The following is a 16421-nucleotide window of genomic DNA, read 5'->3' on the forward strand; positions in this document are numbered from 1 at the left end:
CCTGATAACCCAAACCCACCCTGAGCCCGAATAGAGTTTGGGCCAAGTTTTTTTACCCTGAGGGCGGGTTAGAGTTGAAAAACCCCAACCCTGGGTCAGGGTTGGGTTGGGTTAGGGTTGAGGTCTTAACCCGGCCCAACCCGACCCAACCCAACCAAAAATTTAACCTTGCATCTTTGTAATAGAAATTAGGATTCCAATAGGTATTTTATTTTTCTATAATTTTTTAAAATATGAGACATGAATGAAAAAACATGTCAATCAAGGTTAATCCAACCATTATAGAAGTCAAGGTCAACCCAACCCGGCCCGACCTTAATTGACCCTATCAAGGCCGGGTTGGGTTGGTATGAACCCGGCAGGGTTGGTTTGGGCCTAGGTGGAATTTTGAGGACCTAGGGTTGGGTTAGGGTTTTAAGAAATCTAACCCAACCCGGCCCTGTTTCACCCCTAGTATAAAGCGTCTCTAATCTCTTTTGACCACCAAAAAGTTCAAAGAAATCTAAAGATCAACTAGTAAACTTCACCACTACACAACCTTGGATTCCTACTATAACCCGCTGAAGCATTTAGGGATACGATGATAAATCTAAATTATGAAGTATAACACGATAATAGATGTTCAGGACACTTGATCATGAGAATCAATGACCGAAATTTCATTATTCTAAATAAAAGGATTGGATGACAACCCTAAATTATATTATATAAATCATGGTTAAAATAAAGCCCAAGTTGGGCCCGGCTGGACCTAAGCCTCAACCTAAGTTCGACCCAACCCTACCCAGGGTCAGTATTTTTAACCCTAACCAACCCTCAGGTTAAAAATCTTAACTCAAACCTTGTTCGAGCTTAGGACGGGCTAAGGTGGGTTTGGCCATCACTTACACTCTTAATACCCAACCTTCTTCCATTATTTATTTTTATAATAATAATAATAAAAATAATAGGGTTACACTCTGTCATGGCCTCCAAGGCTCCAAGCCATCATTTGAGTTATCTTCTTCTACTTTCTGGCACACCGACCCGATAGGGAGAATGGCAGTCCGTGCGGGGTTCACACACATGGATGATGAGATGCATTCAAAGGGGGGGGAGGGAGGAAAACACAATAATTCAAGCCAACAGCCATAGACTTTAACATCTGTAAATTCAAAGAAGGTAGAGTAGCAAGAGCAGAGCACCAACAATAACTCTCTGACTGACTTGAGACTTCCAATTCCGCGTGGGATCCACACGTATAGATATGGTGAAGTAACAAGAAAAGCCACATATTGACTAAGTTGAGAACTTTTAAGTCCCAAATCCCCGTGTGTTGTATTTGCTTTCTAGACCTCTCTGTGTTTCAATTCTCTTCAAGAGTCTCACCAGAGAGGAGAGAAATGGCTGAAGCAAAAATAGTTGTGAGTGGTGTGGGAGAGATCCTGAAGAACCTGATCTCCATGGCAACCGAGGAGATTGGCCTTGTATGGAATATTAAGGAAGATCTGGATAAGTTAGTTCGCACTGTGACTGCTATCCAAGCATTACTAGATGATGCTGAAAGACAATAAGAAGAAAAGCAGACTGTGAGACTATTCCTAAGAAGGCTTAAAGATGTAACTTATGCTGCTGTAGACGTTTTGGATGACTTCAGTTATCAAACCACAAGATTGCAGGTGACAAACAGCAAGGTAAGCAAATTCTTCTTGCACTCGATTTCAGTTGCATTTAAATTAAAGATGGCTCACAAGATCAAGAATGTAAACAAGGTGTTTGATGAAATTAAAAGAGACATGGATTCATTAAATCTTGTGAGCTTATTTGTACCCACATATCTTCAAAATAGAAAGACCATGGAGACATTCTCTTTTGTAGATGAGTCTGAGGTTGTCGGAAGGGATGATGACAAGTCAAAGATAGCAAGTATAATAACAAGCTCTGACAATCAAGATATTCTTATGGCCCTTCCCATAGTTGGAATGGGAGGGATTGGAAAAACCACGCTTGCTAAATTAGTCTACAATGATGGTTTTGTAGCTAAGTATTTTGATAAAAGAATATGGGTCCATGTCTCTAAAGATTTCGATGTTAAGAAAATTTTGATAGAGATCACAGAATCTGTGACCAAAAGGACATGCCAATTTTCATCTATTGATGTCATACAACAAAGCCTTAAAGATGAGTTGAGTGAGAAGCGGTTTTTACTTGTATTGGATGATATGTGGAATGATGATAGTGAGCAATGGGATATGCTTAAGACTTCATTAAAAATTGGTGCGAGAAATAGCAAAGTCATTGCTACTACTCGTATTATTGAAGTTGCATCAATGATAGGCACATTTGATACATACCACCTTCAAAGCTTATCAGAAGATAAATGTTGGTCTATTCTCAAAAATAAAGCTTTCGGGAATGGAGGGGCTGAACAGACTCCAAATATGGTGGCAATAGGGAAGGAAATTGTGAAAAAGTGTGGAGGCTTGCCATTAGCAGCGAAAGCACTAGGAGGCTTGATGCATATCAAGAAAGATGAACAACATTGGTTATCAATAAAGGATAATGAGATTTGGGATTTACCTATGGATAAAAATGGAGTCCTTCCTGCACTAAAACTGAGTTATGATCACTTGCCATCACATTTGAAACAATGTTTCTTATATTGTTCAATATTTCCTAAGGGTGCTTTCATCTTCAGAAATGATTTAATCCGACAATGGATGGCATTGGGGTTTCTTCAACCATCCACAGGAAGTAGGCTATTAATGGAAGATATTGGAAACATTTACATCAATCAATTGTTGTGGAATTCATTTTTCCAAGACGCTGAGTATGATGATTTTGGTCTAATTAAGTTCAAGATCCATGATCTTGTTTTTGATCTGGCATGTTCTCTTTCAAGGCCTGACAACATAAATGTTGGTGCTGAAGGATTAAAAAGCAACTCTAATGCTTTTCATTTGAGATTATATTCGGATGGTGACATAAAAAAGATTCAAGACTACTTATCTGAGGTGAGAAACTTGCGATCGTTGCATTTGAAATTCACAGGAGCCAATACTCCCATTGGCAGAAATGTCCTTGATTTTTTGTTCAAAAAACTCAAGTGTTTACGTGTTCTAGAATTATCTAATTGTAGAATCAAAGATTTACCATCCTCCATTAAGAAGTTGAAACACTTAAGGCACCTTGACCTTAGTTTCAATCCAATTGAAGCATTACCTGCATCTATCACCAGCCTTTACAATTTGCAAACATTGGATCTTGGAAATTGTCCTCTAAAAGAGCTTCCCGAAGACATGAGAAAACTGGTAAAGTTGAGGCAACTTAATGTTTATAGGGAAGATGGAAGTTTGAGTCAAATGCCAATTGATATGGGAAGATTAATCTACCTTAATGGATTATCGACATTTATTGTGGGCCACAAAAGGGAGCAGTGTATCAAAGAGTTGCAACGCCTGGACCTTCGAGGAAATTTAGGTATTTACAATCTTGAGAACGTGAGAAGTAGAACGGAAGCAGAGGAGGCAAATTTAATGGGAAAAGAAAAGCTTGATATGTTGCATTTATCATGGAGAAGTAATGTTTTGGGTGGCGACAATAGTTTTATGTTGGGAAATGAAACTGTTGTTGACGAAGATGATGTATTGGAAGGTCTTCGACCTCATCCAAATCTGAAACAACTGATCATCAAAAACTTTGGAGGTGATAATTTGCCTCAATGGATGATGCGTGTGTGTGAGTTATCTCTCCCTAAATTGGTGAAATTCTTCTTACATGACTGCGAGAGATTGGAACATGTCCCCCCACTTGGACAGCTACCATCACTTAAGATTCTTCATCTAAAGAGATTGAAAAGGATGAAGAGTCTTGGAAGTGAGTTCTATCATGGGGATGATAGCAATGGTACTCAAGTTTCCCTTACTACAACAACATTCCCTTCATTAGAAGAGCTTTCCTTTGAACAGTTGCCTAACTTTGAGGAATGGATGGAACCACAAGGCTCATTCCCTTCCTTCCCTCGCCTTGGGAGGATGTTTTTAAAAGATTGCCCAAAGTTGGTGACTATGCCCAGTCGATTTCCGTCTTTTAGCAAATTATATATATTTGAAATGCCGAAGCTTAAGTTTTTGCCAAAAGGATTATTGCACAACAATGTCAAAGAATTAAATATTGTAAAATGCCCCGACCTTGAAGCAATTATTATGCCAAACGAGGAGGAGGGTGTGCAAGTCATATCATCATCTCTTGACCTACTGCTGGTAAGGAATTGCCCTTCTCTGACATCATTTCCAGATGTACGAGGTTTGCACTCTATTCGGAGATTTATTTTTATCAGAAATGAAAAAATCACTGGATTACCAGAAGGTCTACACACCCTTCATACCCTTGAATTGCTGTGGATTGGTGGGTATTCATCAGAGCTGGAGTCTTTTCCCAACTTGGAGCATCTCCAACACTTGTCCTCCCTTCGACACTTACATATTGTTGGCTGGTCTAAGCTTTCGTCTCTTCCTGAGCAACTTCAAAACCTCACCCAATTAGAATTCTTGGCAATACATGAGTTTCATAGTGTGGCAGCTCTGCCAGAGTGGCTGGGGAACCTTTCTTCGCTTCGAACATTGGGTCTTGTAGATTGCAATAATCTGATGTATCTTCCAGAAGAGGAAGAAGGATTGCGATGCTTCATCAAACTAGAAAAATTAAATATTTTAAATTGCCCCCTTCTTGAAGAAAGATGCAGCAGGGGAAGAGGCGAGGAGTGGCCAAAGATCAAACACATAAAGAACATCCAAATTGATGACCAATATGTGTAATTTTGGTGCACAATCTTTCTTCAAATGTCAGGTTAGTCATCTTTGAATCATGTATCATTCACAACCGCTGAATCATTTCCCCTTTTTTTTGTATTATTTACTTTTAACTCTTCTCTTTTGTTGACAGGTAAAATATTCAAAAAGTTGTGGGCTATAGGCTTCCAAGTATTTTTGTTGATTTAATTTCCCTTGCCCAAGCCAGGAGTTGTCGATCTGGTATTTCTCTCATTTATTTTTTGGGTTATTTTTTCATCATTTTCTTCCTTCAATGATCCCAATTAGGGATTATCTAGTTAGGTTTTAATTTAATAATTTGCTAGTATTTTCAACAATTTATCATACAAGTTGAATTAAACAAACCCTCAAAAAAAAAAAAATGTAATTAAAGTACAATTAATAGATAATTGTTTTTGTCAGATAGGGGACACAGAATTGACAAAAGCAAATGAGGTGATCTACATTATAGAATTGAAGAAAATGGGTAGTATTGAGAAGCTTGATTTTTTGTATGTGAAGGCTTTTGTGGAGGACATTTTGATGTTTATAGTGATGAAATCGATTGGATTGGGTTTTGAATGATGGTGAAGGCTTTGAATGGATTGGACATTTTTTGTATGTGAAGGCTTTGAATGGTTATAATGGTTTTGGGCGTTTGAGGGGGAATTCTTTGTAAACAGAGAAGTAACATAAAGAGAGCTTGTAACTCTATCCTCCATTGCTAGTGAAGTCGTTCTCATCTTACCATAGACATAGGCACTCTGTTCTATCTTCTTATTTTGTTACGTCGTGTTTCAATTCAGTATCAGCAAGAACTGTTTCAAATGTCTTTGCTTCAAGTATTCCAAATTTCCATACTCCATACAGAGGCAAAGCAGAGAGTATATAGAACAAATATGCCACTTATGACACCATCATTGGAACAAATGAATTAGGAGGAGGCCAATTTGTTTCTATTTTTGATGACCCATCACATAGAATATTTTGTGCCCTGGGTTCAAAACCAAGTTTCCTTATCATTCAAATGGCTAGAAAACCACAATATGGCAAGAAGAATTTGAAAAACTTTCTAATCAGAAGGGAAAAACTAAACCCCATTAGGGAAAAATTAAACATCATTAGGGACTAATTACTGGAACTCCCTCACATGAAATCCAATTGAACGGAAATTTACAAGAATGTTGTCATTTTTCTTCAAGTCGGCCTTGTTGATGAAGATATCTAAGTTGTTGTAGCTGGAGTTGTACAGGGATTGGCCACAGCAGGCAATCTGAATCGGATCGTGCTGAATCTGCCACTCCATTTTATATGACATGGATCAGGTTGAATCGGGATCTGACTCAACTGATTCTGATTCAAATCAGCTGATTCTTCATATCTAATTCGGATCCTCAACCAAAGAGAGAGAGAGAGAGAGAGAGAATTTTAGAAGGGAAACAGAAGTCTGCCAGGGGCATGCTTGCTGTCTGCCCTATTGGTACTTCATCTTGCATTCTCATTGGCCCCTGTGTTTGTGCAGGGACTACTCTTAGATAGAGAACTCTTGCTCAAATTTTAATGAACAAGAAATCACTACTTGATCATGTAACCTTTACATTAGCACCGGGACGAATGAGAGCGTGCACAAGAACATAAACACACATGGGATTTTTTATTTCACATGTGATAGATTGCTAATTTCACATGACAATGTGTTTGAACACAGGAGCCATGTAATCATGTACCTTTCTTTTTTTGTATTATAAAATAGCCAATTTCCAATCTATCTGAAGAAAAAATAGATCGATCCCAATTCTTGATCGATCCAATCCCAAAACATTGGTACAACCCAAGAGTAAAAACTAAAAAGTTAATAAAAATTATTTTTTATTAAAAAGCGAGGGCAAATCCGTCTTATCCATCACCCCATACAATGATCTTGTATCCAATTTTAATCAATTAATTCACGTGTGTACAATCCCCTATTTCTAGGAATGTGACTAGGGACCAAAATCGTCTAAAGTGATAGCACCCTCCCTACATTCAGAGTCCCACAGCAATTTGGCCGAGCATTCTCAATAGAATTAGTAGTGTCAATGGGTTGGGCACCCTAAGGTCTCTTAAGTCAATTCAAGTTCAGTCCATTTTTAGGTTAAGTTGGGATATCTTAGCTCTCAGGATCAATCCAACTTAGCCTTGATAGATCCTAATTAAACTGATATCAACCTAATTCAGCCTAACCCAATACTATTGATTACTCAATTGCTTGATCTTGATGATTTGCAAGGGTCAAAGATTAAGGTTTTCGTATATATATATATATATATATATATATGTAGATTGTGGAAAACGAAAGACTTATAGTACATGGTTAGGTTAGGTTGGGTTGGGTTGGGTTGGGTTAAGTCGATCGGGTTGGGTTGGTTTGAGACCTCAACCCAAGCCCAACCCAACCTAGGTCAGGCCTGAAATTCTCAACCTTAATCCATCCTATGGGTTGAAATCTCAGTTCAAGCCTTGTTCAGACTCATGGTGGGTTAAGATACACTCGAGCTGACTGAGCTTTTTTGACACTCCTAAGCAAAATGGTTCGAATCCTCCTCCTTATTACAGATCATCTTTAAGAGACAAAGAAGAGATTGTCAAAAAAATTCTACACTTCCAAGGCTAACCAGCTTGATAACCCTATTGAAGCCATGTCATAAGATCTTCAATATTATCTATCCACAACTCTAGTCTCTGGTATTCTTCTGCCATTGTTTGTTGCAGGCCCCCGCAAAATGCCCCTAGCCTTCGGTGTCTAGCAGCTCTCCTGAAAATCCATGACTCATGGAAGCAAAACAAAATCATAATTTCAATAAATTAGCAACTGCCCAACCAACAGTTTTGGTAATCTGTTCAAAGAAACCATCACAAATAAATGGATGATACACAGAAAGCAATACTTGATAAACAGAGAGACACAATTTTGCATTCATTTTAAATGCCAGATGGACTTCCACGTGGCAACCAAAAATGCTGTTGTGTCAATTTTAAATGCTGGGTCTCGGATAAGTCCTTCTACACGATTCGAGAATCAAAGATGGGACAATAGATCACGTTGCGTGTTTCGTTCCCAGATTGCATGCAATTCATGACGAGTTACAAGAAGAACCATAACCACGTCATCCTTATCTATAACAAAATAGACGGCCCATATCCTACACGCCACGTGTGATGTCTGTCAGACAGGTGGGCTTGCATTAAACACGTGTCACTATGACTTCAACACAGCACACCCCCTTCAAAAGCCCTTCTCTGTGCGTTCGGCTCCCGAGAAAAGAGACAAATCTAGAAAGAAAAGAGAAGAAATCTCCCGAGAAAGCTAAAAGGCCGCGAGCAATGGCTTCCACTGAAGAACCCATTCTCTCTCGACTGGACCGGCTTGATATCACGGTAATGGCACCTCCCTCTCTCTCTCTCTCTCTCTCTCTCTCTCTCTCTCTCATGATGTTAGTTTTGTGGGTTTTTTTCAGCTGAGGAAGTTGGAGGAAATCAGAGGGTGCAACATGAGATCATCATCATCAGCAAAGAGCTCATACACATCGACGCCGTCGAGTGGGCCCCTGGCAAGCGATGGAGGAAGCTTGTCGGCTGATTTATCTCCTAAGAGCCTGGACAAGCATTGCCGTCCGATTAACGTCGTCATGATTGAGACAGGGGTCAAGGGTTCTCTCATTGAACGCCTCGTCCATCTGGAGAACCGTATTCTAGAGGTATCCCACCTAGTTTACTGCTTACCTAATTAAGAGTGTCAATCGGTCGGTTCGATTTTGATCAAGAAATGATGATATCGAAACTAAATCAATAAGGAATTTTCGATTTTGATTGGATTTGTTTTTTATTTCTTGTATCGATTTTGATTGGATTTTGAGCCGGTTTTAGTTTGGTTGGTTTGATTCGATTTCAGATAAGTAATATCTCAAATCGAAACTAAAATCAGCCTGTTTAAGGCTTTAGGCCCGATTGATTTTATTTTAAAAACATGTTTTTCTAGTTTTCTGTGTTAAAAAACTAAAATCATCTCAAAAATCGATTGATTTTTTTTTAATCACTTGTTATTAAAAATATAACAAATAGAAATAGAAATTTATATATGTTTCTAAACAGGATCTAAATAGGAAACGAAGAAATAAATTAGACTTATTTTTCTGTTTCTAGAAACAAGTAGGAGAGATAAAAGTTATGAAAATTTTTGATATTTTATTCGACCTACCATATCCAACCAATCGATTGTTGAAATTTTTCGCTCTTCAAAAGTGGTGATTCTAACCTGGTTGTGCGGGACTTACAGTTCTGGATTTCCTTCATTCATTCTTATGGAGCTCATCTCTACGAAGCATGTCTGTAACTCTTGAGGCCGTGCATTCACACATAAGTTAATAACGTCTGGCTTTGCCTTAACTTGTGTCTTGAACTCGATTGATTATATTGCTAAAAAATATTTGGAGAAACAAAAAAATTAAATACTTTTTTATAATTTCAAAAAAATTAACATAAAAACGGAAAAAAATCGCTTTTATTGTTTCTCACACAGAAACAAAACAAACAAAATCAGATGGGTCCATAGTTTCGATTCGGATTTTTTTCGGTTCAGTTGGTTTAGGTTTTGACACCCTTAGACTTGGTAAGGTCTTGGTCCAACGGGTTGGAGTTGAACCAACTATTTTGGACCTGGCTAGTACTGACTGAGCCGTAAAATTCAAATTTAATGGATGATATATGTGGAACAGTTGTGTTTGCAGATGGAGGAAGAAATAGAGGCAGAGAAGAAGGGAGTGAAAGAGGGAGAGGGTAGAAGAAATCCCAACCAAAAGAAGAAAAGGAAGGGATTGAAGCAGCTGGTTAAGTCATGCGTGGGAGGAAAACCCAAAATGAAAGACAGCAAAGCCGAGGGCTGAAGCTTTTGAGAAACCATTAATTTCTTGGGTTTTAGTTTGTTTTTCTTTCTTTTGTAGATAGATGATGGGGTGATTTTAATTGGTTAAAGGACAATAAAAGTGGTGTTATTTGTGTAAATAATAAAGGTGGTGGGTGTAATTTTGTGTAAGTAGTGGGGCGAAGGTTTTTTTTGCCCCAGCTGTTAAGAGTGTTCACCCAGGTCTTCCTTCGCCGTGGGTGAAGGATTTTTTTTTTTTTTATTATTGGGTTGGAGTTGGGCGGCGGGGTGAATGAAACTCGTTTCAATAATAAATGTAGTTTTTAATGAAAGAATCATGTTTCAGTGTTCATAGGATCAGTTTTGTTTCAAAAGGTAGATGAAATACGCCTACAGCTTCATCGTGTACGTTGAATTAAGGGGCATATCATTAAAACATGGAACTCAAATCTATCTAAAAGAAACGATTCCTTTTTTTTTTTTTTTTGTTGTTGGGGGGGGGGGGGGGGGGTTGAATCGACTGCAATTCCGATCGTCTGCAATTCGGAATTGCAGACAATTTTTTTCCGGGGTGGGGGTGTGGTGGTAGAGAGAGAGAGAGAGCGAGAGAGAGAGGTAACCGGAGGGGTGGGGCTGGGAAGTGATTGGGAAGTGGTTGCAACTTCTGGAGCAACCAAGGATGGAATCTTAGGGGTAGGGTGAAAATTTTTACCTAGAGGATATTTTTAAACTTGCTACTGGGATTTTATTTCTATGTATATTATCACGATAAAAATCGTCTGCAATTCTAATTTTGTACAATTCTGTGCAATACCCCCTTGAGAGGGTGACACATGGACAAAGTGGTTTGAATGGTTCAGATTAATCCTACATTGATCCAACTTCAAACCAGTGAGTTGAAATTGGATCAATGTAGGATTAATTTGAGCCGTTCAAATCACTTTATCCCCGTATCACCATCTGAATGGGGTATTGCACGAATAAGGAATTGCAGAGGATTTTTATCCCTATTATCAGGGTTGCAATTATTATTATTATTTTTTTTTTTTTCAACTCATGTAGCAATATAATTTATTTTTGCCTGAACTTGCCCTGCCCGTCTTGAGCCTGATAAGGGTTAAGATTTCTAAAGGTCCTGGCCCGTCTTGAGCCTGAAAAAGGGCTAAAATTTTTGTTCCTACATGTCTCGAGTTCAAAAAGGATTAATGTTTCCAACCATGAGAAGGGTGACTTAAGGTTGAAAAATATTAATCTTGGGTGTAGGTTTCGATTTAGGCCTGGCCTAGTCTTGTCTAACTTAACCTTGATTTTGATTATATAATATGATTTAAAAAAAAAAAAAAAAAAAATTAGGGCACTCCAGTACAAGAGGCTCTCGCCATTATAGGGTTTGGGAGAGGCAAGTGTACGTAGTCTTACTCTTACTTGGCAAAAGAGGTTGTTTTCAAGTTTTGAACTCGATGGTGTGATAAATGTTGATATATATTATATATTATCTGTCATGTTATATATTTGATTAAAGTTTTGTTGGTTTCTTCAGACATAGATAGAAGATTAAAAGTGAAGTTATTGTTGGTTTAATCATTAATTATTTCATCTTTTATGTCCTTCGTTTTTCAATCCGTTTTCCCAAGGGACACTTTTTCCATTTCACTTCTTGCAACTATGTTCGTCATAGTGATAGAGATTAACAAGAGGGTGGCAATTGATGTTTCGCCATCGTCAATTATATTAAAATGTAAATGATGGTTCTAAGTATATTATTTTCTAATAGTTCATCATAACAATAGATTGTCAAGATAGTGGTGATTGATGCGAGCGAGAAAGATCCAAGTTTAAAGTAGGGTTGTAAAGGTTGCAAAGTTCTTTGTGGACTCTGGGAAGGAATAGAAAAAGGAAGAGGAGACAATGAAGGAACAAAAAAAAATGAAATAAAGAAACCATTTCCTAAGAAAAAAAAAAATAGGATAAAGAAATAGAGAAAAAAATAAAAAGAAAACATACCAAAAAAATGGAAAATATCCGATTTTTCTCCTTATATGTGTATGTAGAATAGCAAAAAAGAACTGAACTCTCACCACACATAAGTTTCACATAAGTGAAGATTCATCAACCCAAAATGAGGTGAAAGAGAATGGCACAGAGAGGGTTTCAAACAAAGGCGAGGGCGAGGGAGGAGAGACCAGAGGAGATAGAGACCAGCAGGGACTATGGTGAGGGGTTTCAAGGTTTGAGGAAAATGATCTGTTTGTCAAGCATAAAAAAATAGAAAAAATAAAACCATGTGTTTATTAACGTTACCCAAAAAAACGTGTTTGTTAAATTTAACGCAGGATTTGTCTTACATGTAAGCGTGTGTTTATATCTTTTAAAAAAAAAAACGTGTGTACTAAAATTAGTGTGAAATTTGTCCTAGTTGTAAACATGTGTATTAAATTTAGGATGAAGTGGGAATGAGCTTGTAGTCGCATCTAAAATAAGGATTCGATTCTTATTCAATGACCACTTTCCAACGATCATTGAAGGGTTAGGAGAATTTGGTCACACATCTCAACGCTTGTCCACCTAAGGATGCAATTTTCAAACTACCCCAACCTTTTTGCAATTTTCAAACTACCCCAACCTTTAAATGAGTTATTGGGAGGTCGATTATGTAGGAGAGGATTTTTTTCTCTAAAACTATTCTTGAAATTATTGCCCCTCCTGGAATTCTTGCGATAGTTCCAAAATTTGTCTTAAATTTGGCAAGGATAATGGTTGGCTTGTAATTGCAATGGAGTATACATGAATATCTTGTTCTTCAGAACAGGAGTGTGGTTTATATAACCAGTTCCCTCTATCAAGTGGCTGCAGTTATACTCCCACAAATCTAAGAAAACCATCCTTACAACTGTTGGAGTATGCTGATGTGGCCCAAATTGCCACATCAGCCAATATTCTTGTCTTGTGCCAGAAATATTTTCAGGTAGTTCAAAACTGAAGAAAATGAGTATTCAACAATGCAGATCAGAATGCTATTGGAAAAGCTAATTGGACAAAACACTAGTTTATCAATGCACTAGTCCTTGAGATTCACTTACTGCATTAAAACCATTCTGGTTCCTTGTTCAGATATAGTTTCCACTTTCCACCATCATAAGCAGTAGTCCTATCACAAACTGCATCAAGTTCATGTTTCAATGCTTAATCTATTCCATCATTATCTCAACAAGACACCAACTCACACAGTTAACAGAATAAGATTTTTTCAAGTGGAATAATCGCCTTCGATCTGTAGGAGTTTTGCTTGCCATATACAGAAATTTATGGGGATGAGCTTACAGAGAAAATACTAATTGTGTGAGAAAGTTCTCACATCAGTTAAACATTCCTATAATCCATGGTGTATGAACTGCGGCCTTGGCAATGTTTTACCACAAGAAAAGATCGAAATCTCCTCTTTAAAACCTCAAAATAGATTCCAAGATCGGTTCTTACCATAATGTGTGAACTCTGAACTGAAATTTTCTATCAATATGTATATACACATGCAAGAATACAGCTTACAACATTTCCTTTGGTTGTGGGGAAAAAAAATCTAGAAAGCCTTTAGGGACCTAACTGGCCAAACATAGAGCAAAGATATACTGATACATTAAGAACAACAAATAAAGAACAGCTCTTCAAAGCCAAGATAAAGGGTTAACCCATCAGCCAATCTTTTCAGTGTGTGTTGTCGGATGGCCATATCACAGTTTCAATGAGTCGTTCACGCATCAACTCCAAATTCTGATCAGAAATTTCTTTATATATTGCAGCATGATCACATTTCTGTATCATCAAGACAGCCATGAAAATTGGAACAATTTATTTTCATGCTCAATATCAAAGCAGAGCTCTTGATGCAAACAGCATGGTTTTGTGCATACCTTGACCCATTTACCATACAGGTGAAGGCGAGTTACCATCACTCTTTCAGCAAGATCCTGCTTCTCCTGAAAACAAAGATTTTTGAAGTGAACTTTCTAATCCATTAAAACAGAGTTGCTACTTGCTAGAATGCATTTAGCCAATTAATACCTTCACAAGGTTACGAATGAAACGCTTTCCATCTGCAGGTTGATTTGTTGATACAAAACTGTAGAGAAGAGATGAAATGGAAGTAAAATAAAATGGCAAAATGACACAAAAATCACATGATTGGTACCATATATGCAAGCCAAGGTTGAAGTAATGTGAATGATAATGTTCATTGTAGCATATATCAACCATCTAATTGCAGAACAGGGAAAGTCCCCAGTTCAAAGAAATTAGTGCAATTGTTCAACTATTAAACCCCTTCAATTGTTAGACCCTTCAACATCTTGGCACTTATAAGACACAAGTCAAGCCACAGGGCTTCAAATATGTGGAAGCATGGCGACAAATAATTAAGAATGAGATACTCAGAAAGCAAAATTGCCACAGGGGATGCCTGGTGAAAAGATAATCCACTTACTCATAAAACCACCGGTACTGTGTCGGGTTCATCTCATAAAGCTGCGTAAGAACAGTCCTCACAGCTTTGTATGTAAAATAGTTGAGCATTTGCTGCAAGTGAATAAACCCTTTATCAGGAAAAAGTAGTGTGGATAATTATAATACCTAACTCTGGCATGAAAATAAGATAAATAGGTTCTGTTAAGTCAGCAGTCATGCAACTAATTACTCAGACAACTAGCAAATTTATGGTAACATTAGTGTGAACAGACACAGAAAAAAAAATGAGGAAATGATAGGCAGGGAACTAATTTCAAGCATATTCTGTTATATGATGAGGGAAGGTTCAGTATGCAGAATAAAGAAATGTTACTTGGAACATAAAATAGCCAGCTAAAATGAATGAAAACCTCTCTCGAGATCACAGATAAACTAAGCCAAGATTAGTAATTTGTTTACAGCCTCACCCACATGGATCTGGATGCAGACATGTATCTGAATGAGTATAAATCATTCAGCTTCTTTTGGTTGGTGACTTAATGAAGACATTAAACATCTCAAGCATATTAGTATCACTTAAATTAGAATGTTTGGAGCTTCTAATATTTCCTGAAACATTTAGTCTTCCTATACATCTTCAAGGCATACATAATGCAAGACTAAGTATAAATTAGCCCAAATCCAAGATTAATAGTTATTTTTCATTAAAAAATAGTTTTATTATTATTTTGCCTTATTAAGGTAAAGGAAATTAAGCATACTCTGTAATGGACAATAGAAAGACATAAACTAAGTCCTCTTTCATCTAGGGGCGCACTACTGAAAACCCTTTTATAAGATACTCATCACACAGGCAATCTGGCAAGTAATTATTTCCTTCTCATCTATAACCAGTAAGTGATAAACATATTCCAAAAAGGATGCTTCAAAATTCAGGAATTCACATTATAAAAGCTAAATTGTTTAGATTATAAGTGAGGGCTTGCAATCCAATTTCACATTGAAACGAAAGGTCATCAAAACCTGAAATTAATCAACAAAAACTAAATAAAAATGACTGCGTTATATCAATCTTCTTACCCTTTGAACATCTTCGAAACTATCTTCATATTGTCCTCCAAGTTCATCAACGATAGCAAGACTCCGACCCTTGTTCTGTTTCCTTGAATGCTGGACATTCACAAATCCCGAAAATACTTTCGTTGAAAGACGCCACTCATGCCAAGCATCCACAAATGAGCTGCTTAGCTCCAACGATCCATTTCTTTTCAATTGCTTCCTTACCATTAAATTTCTAGACAACCCAATATCATTTGTGCTCTTAAAATTCATTCCAGAAGATGAAAGAGCATCCAAACAGAGACATGGACAGGTATGAGAGTCCACAACTGCAGAACCCACGATGGACACAGCTCCTACCATCCTTTCAACCACTCAACCCAACAAGTTTCAGTTTCTTCAAGAGAGAGAGAGAGAGAGAGAGAGACTAGTCTATCTTCTTCAACACTGCAATTTAGATCGAAATAAGAGAGACACACCAAGGAAAATTGCAAAACCAGTAGTGGGTATCTGCTAGAAAACCGTTACAATCAGAGATTCATGGAATCAAAATGGAAAGAATACGAGGCTGTGCCTTTGACGGGAAAAGCTTTATTAGGGTTTAGTAATAAGAACAAAAGAGGAAAAAGGTTTTGAGGAATGAGGATCTCTCAAGCCTCACCAGTGACCAGACGCTTTTTGTGAGGTCCAAATCTCTTCACTGGAAACCTTCAGAATTCAAAGGTTAAATAGAAATTTAAATTACTCAGCTCCAAAATAGGCTTCAAAGGTATTACCACCATCCACCCGGCCGCGCCAACTAACCTGGACCGTTTTTCCATTTTGGTGGCTTTTCCGCGTGTCAGATGCTGGTTGGGTCCAACAGTCGTGTAAGAGATTCTAACTGTTACTGAACCTTCTTGTTAGGTACGTGGGAAAAGATTCAGTTCAAGACGGCAAGCAATATAATAATATATCTTAAGATTTTAGTTGTCATTCCATTGTTACGGTATGCAAAATGACGGCACAAAGGACAAAGTGTATATTAAGTACAAGTGATGTGAAAAACGATCTTGTTCGTTTGGTATCGTTTCTGTTTCAGAAACGTCGTTTCGTGTTAAAAACGAAAATTTCAATTTCTGTGTCAAAATATAATTTTTAAACGAAAAAATGATGTTTCAAAATTTCAGATTTTTATCGAGAACTTTCTTTTTTTTTTTTTTTTTTTTTTTAAA

At 37.4% G+C, this 16421-nt stretch overlaps 3 protein-coding genes across 4 annotated transcripts; 2 read left to right on the forward strand and 1 right to left on the reverse strand.

Moving 5' to 3' along the window:
* The first annotated feature begins 1385 nt into the window (after positions 1-1385).
* On the forward strand, positions 1386-5618 carry LOC122085428 (putative disease resistance protein RGA4). Of its 2 annotated transcripts, XR_006142125.1 has the most exons (3): positions 1386-4827; positions 4924-5012; positions 5214-5618. XR_006142125.1 is itself a non-coding variant. In XM_042653857.1 (2 exons), exon 1 carries the CDS (start codon positions 1722-1724, stop codon positions 4794-4796), a length of 3075 nt encoding a protein of 1024 aa, XP_042509791.1. In that variant the 5' UTR covers positions 1386-1721; the 3' UTR covers positions 4797-4827; positions 4924-5618. The 2 variants fall into 2 exon arrangements, 1 of the variants encoding a protein (XP_042509791.1); XM_042653857.1 differs by having other exon boundaries at positions 4924-5618.
* Positions 5619-8103: 2485 nt separating this feature from the next.
* Positions 8104-9955, forward strand: LOC122085805. The gene is made up of 3 exons (XM_042654390.1): positions 8104-8207; positions 8288-8527; positions 9557-9955. Exons 1-3 carry the CDS (start codon positions 8154-8156, stop codon positions 9710-9712), a joined length of 450 nt encoding a protein of 149 aa, XP_042510324.1. The 5' UTR covers positions 8104-8153; the 3' UTR covers positions 9713-9955.
* A 3221-nt stretch (positions 9956-13176) lies between these two features.
* Positions 13177-15919, reverse strand: LOC122086212 (chaperonin-like RbcX protein 2, chloroplastic). Its single transcript, XM_042654949.1, has 5 exons — positions 15229-15919; positions 14168-14259; positions 13750-13807; positions 13599-13664; positions 13177-13500 (listed from the first exon to the last, which is right to left on the reverse strand). Exons 1-5 carry the CDS (start codon positions 15568-15570, stop codon positions 13393-13395), a joined length of 666 nt encoding a protein of 221 aa, XP_042510883.1. The 5' UTR covers positions 15571-15919; the 3' UTR covers positions 13177-13392.
* Positions 15920-16421: the final 502 nt, after the last annotated feature.

This window comes from Macadamia integrifolia, chromosome 8, assembly GCF_013358625.1.
Source record: "Macadamia integrifolia cultivar HAES 741 chromosome 8, SCU_Mint_v3, whole genome shotgun sequence".
Classification (NCBI taxonomy): domain Eukaryota; kingdom Viridiplantae; phylum Streptophyta; class Magnoliopsida; order Proteales; family Proteaceae; genus Macadamia; species Macadamia integrifolia.

Excerpts from the sequence above, each read along its gene's own strand:
- LOC122085805 (XM_042654390.1), top strand. The coding sequence starts at position 8,154 with ATGGCTTCCACTGAAGAACCCATTCTCTCTCGACTGGACCGGCTTGAT. Across the intron at positions 8,208-8,287 it reads TGGACCGGCTTGATATCACG|CTGAGGAAGTTGGAGGAAAT; the intron begins GTAATGGCACCT and ends GGTTTTTTTCAG. Across the intron at positions 8,528-9,556 it reads TGGAGAACCGTATTCTAGAG|ATGGAGGAAGAAATAGAGGC; the intron begins GTATCCCACCTA and ends TTGTGTTTGCAG.
- LOC122086212 (XM_042654949.1), bottom strand. The coding sequence starts at position 15,570 with ATGGTAGGAGCTGTGTCCATCGTGGGTTCTGCAGTTGTGGACTCTCAT. Across the intron at positions 13,808-14,167 it reads CAGTACCGGTGGTTTTATGA|TTTTGTATCAACAAATCAAC; the intron begins GTAAGTGGATTA and ends TCTTCTCTACAG. Across the intron at positions 13,665-13,749 it reads TCATTCGTAACCTTGTGAAG|GAGAAGCAGGATCTTGCTGA; the intron begins GTATTAATTGGC and ends CTTTGTTTTCAG.
- LOC122085428 (XM_042653857.1), top strand. The coding sequence starts at position 1,722 with ATGGCTCACAAGATCAAGAATGTAAACAAGGTGTTTGATGAAATTAAA.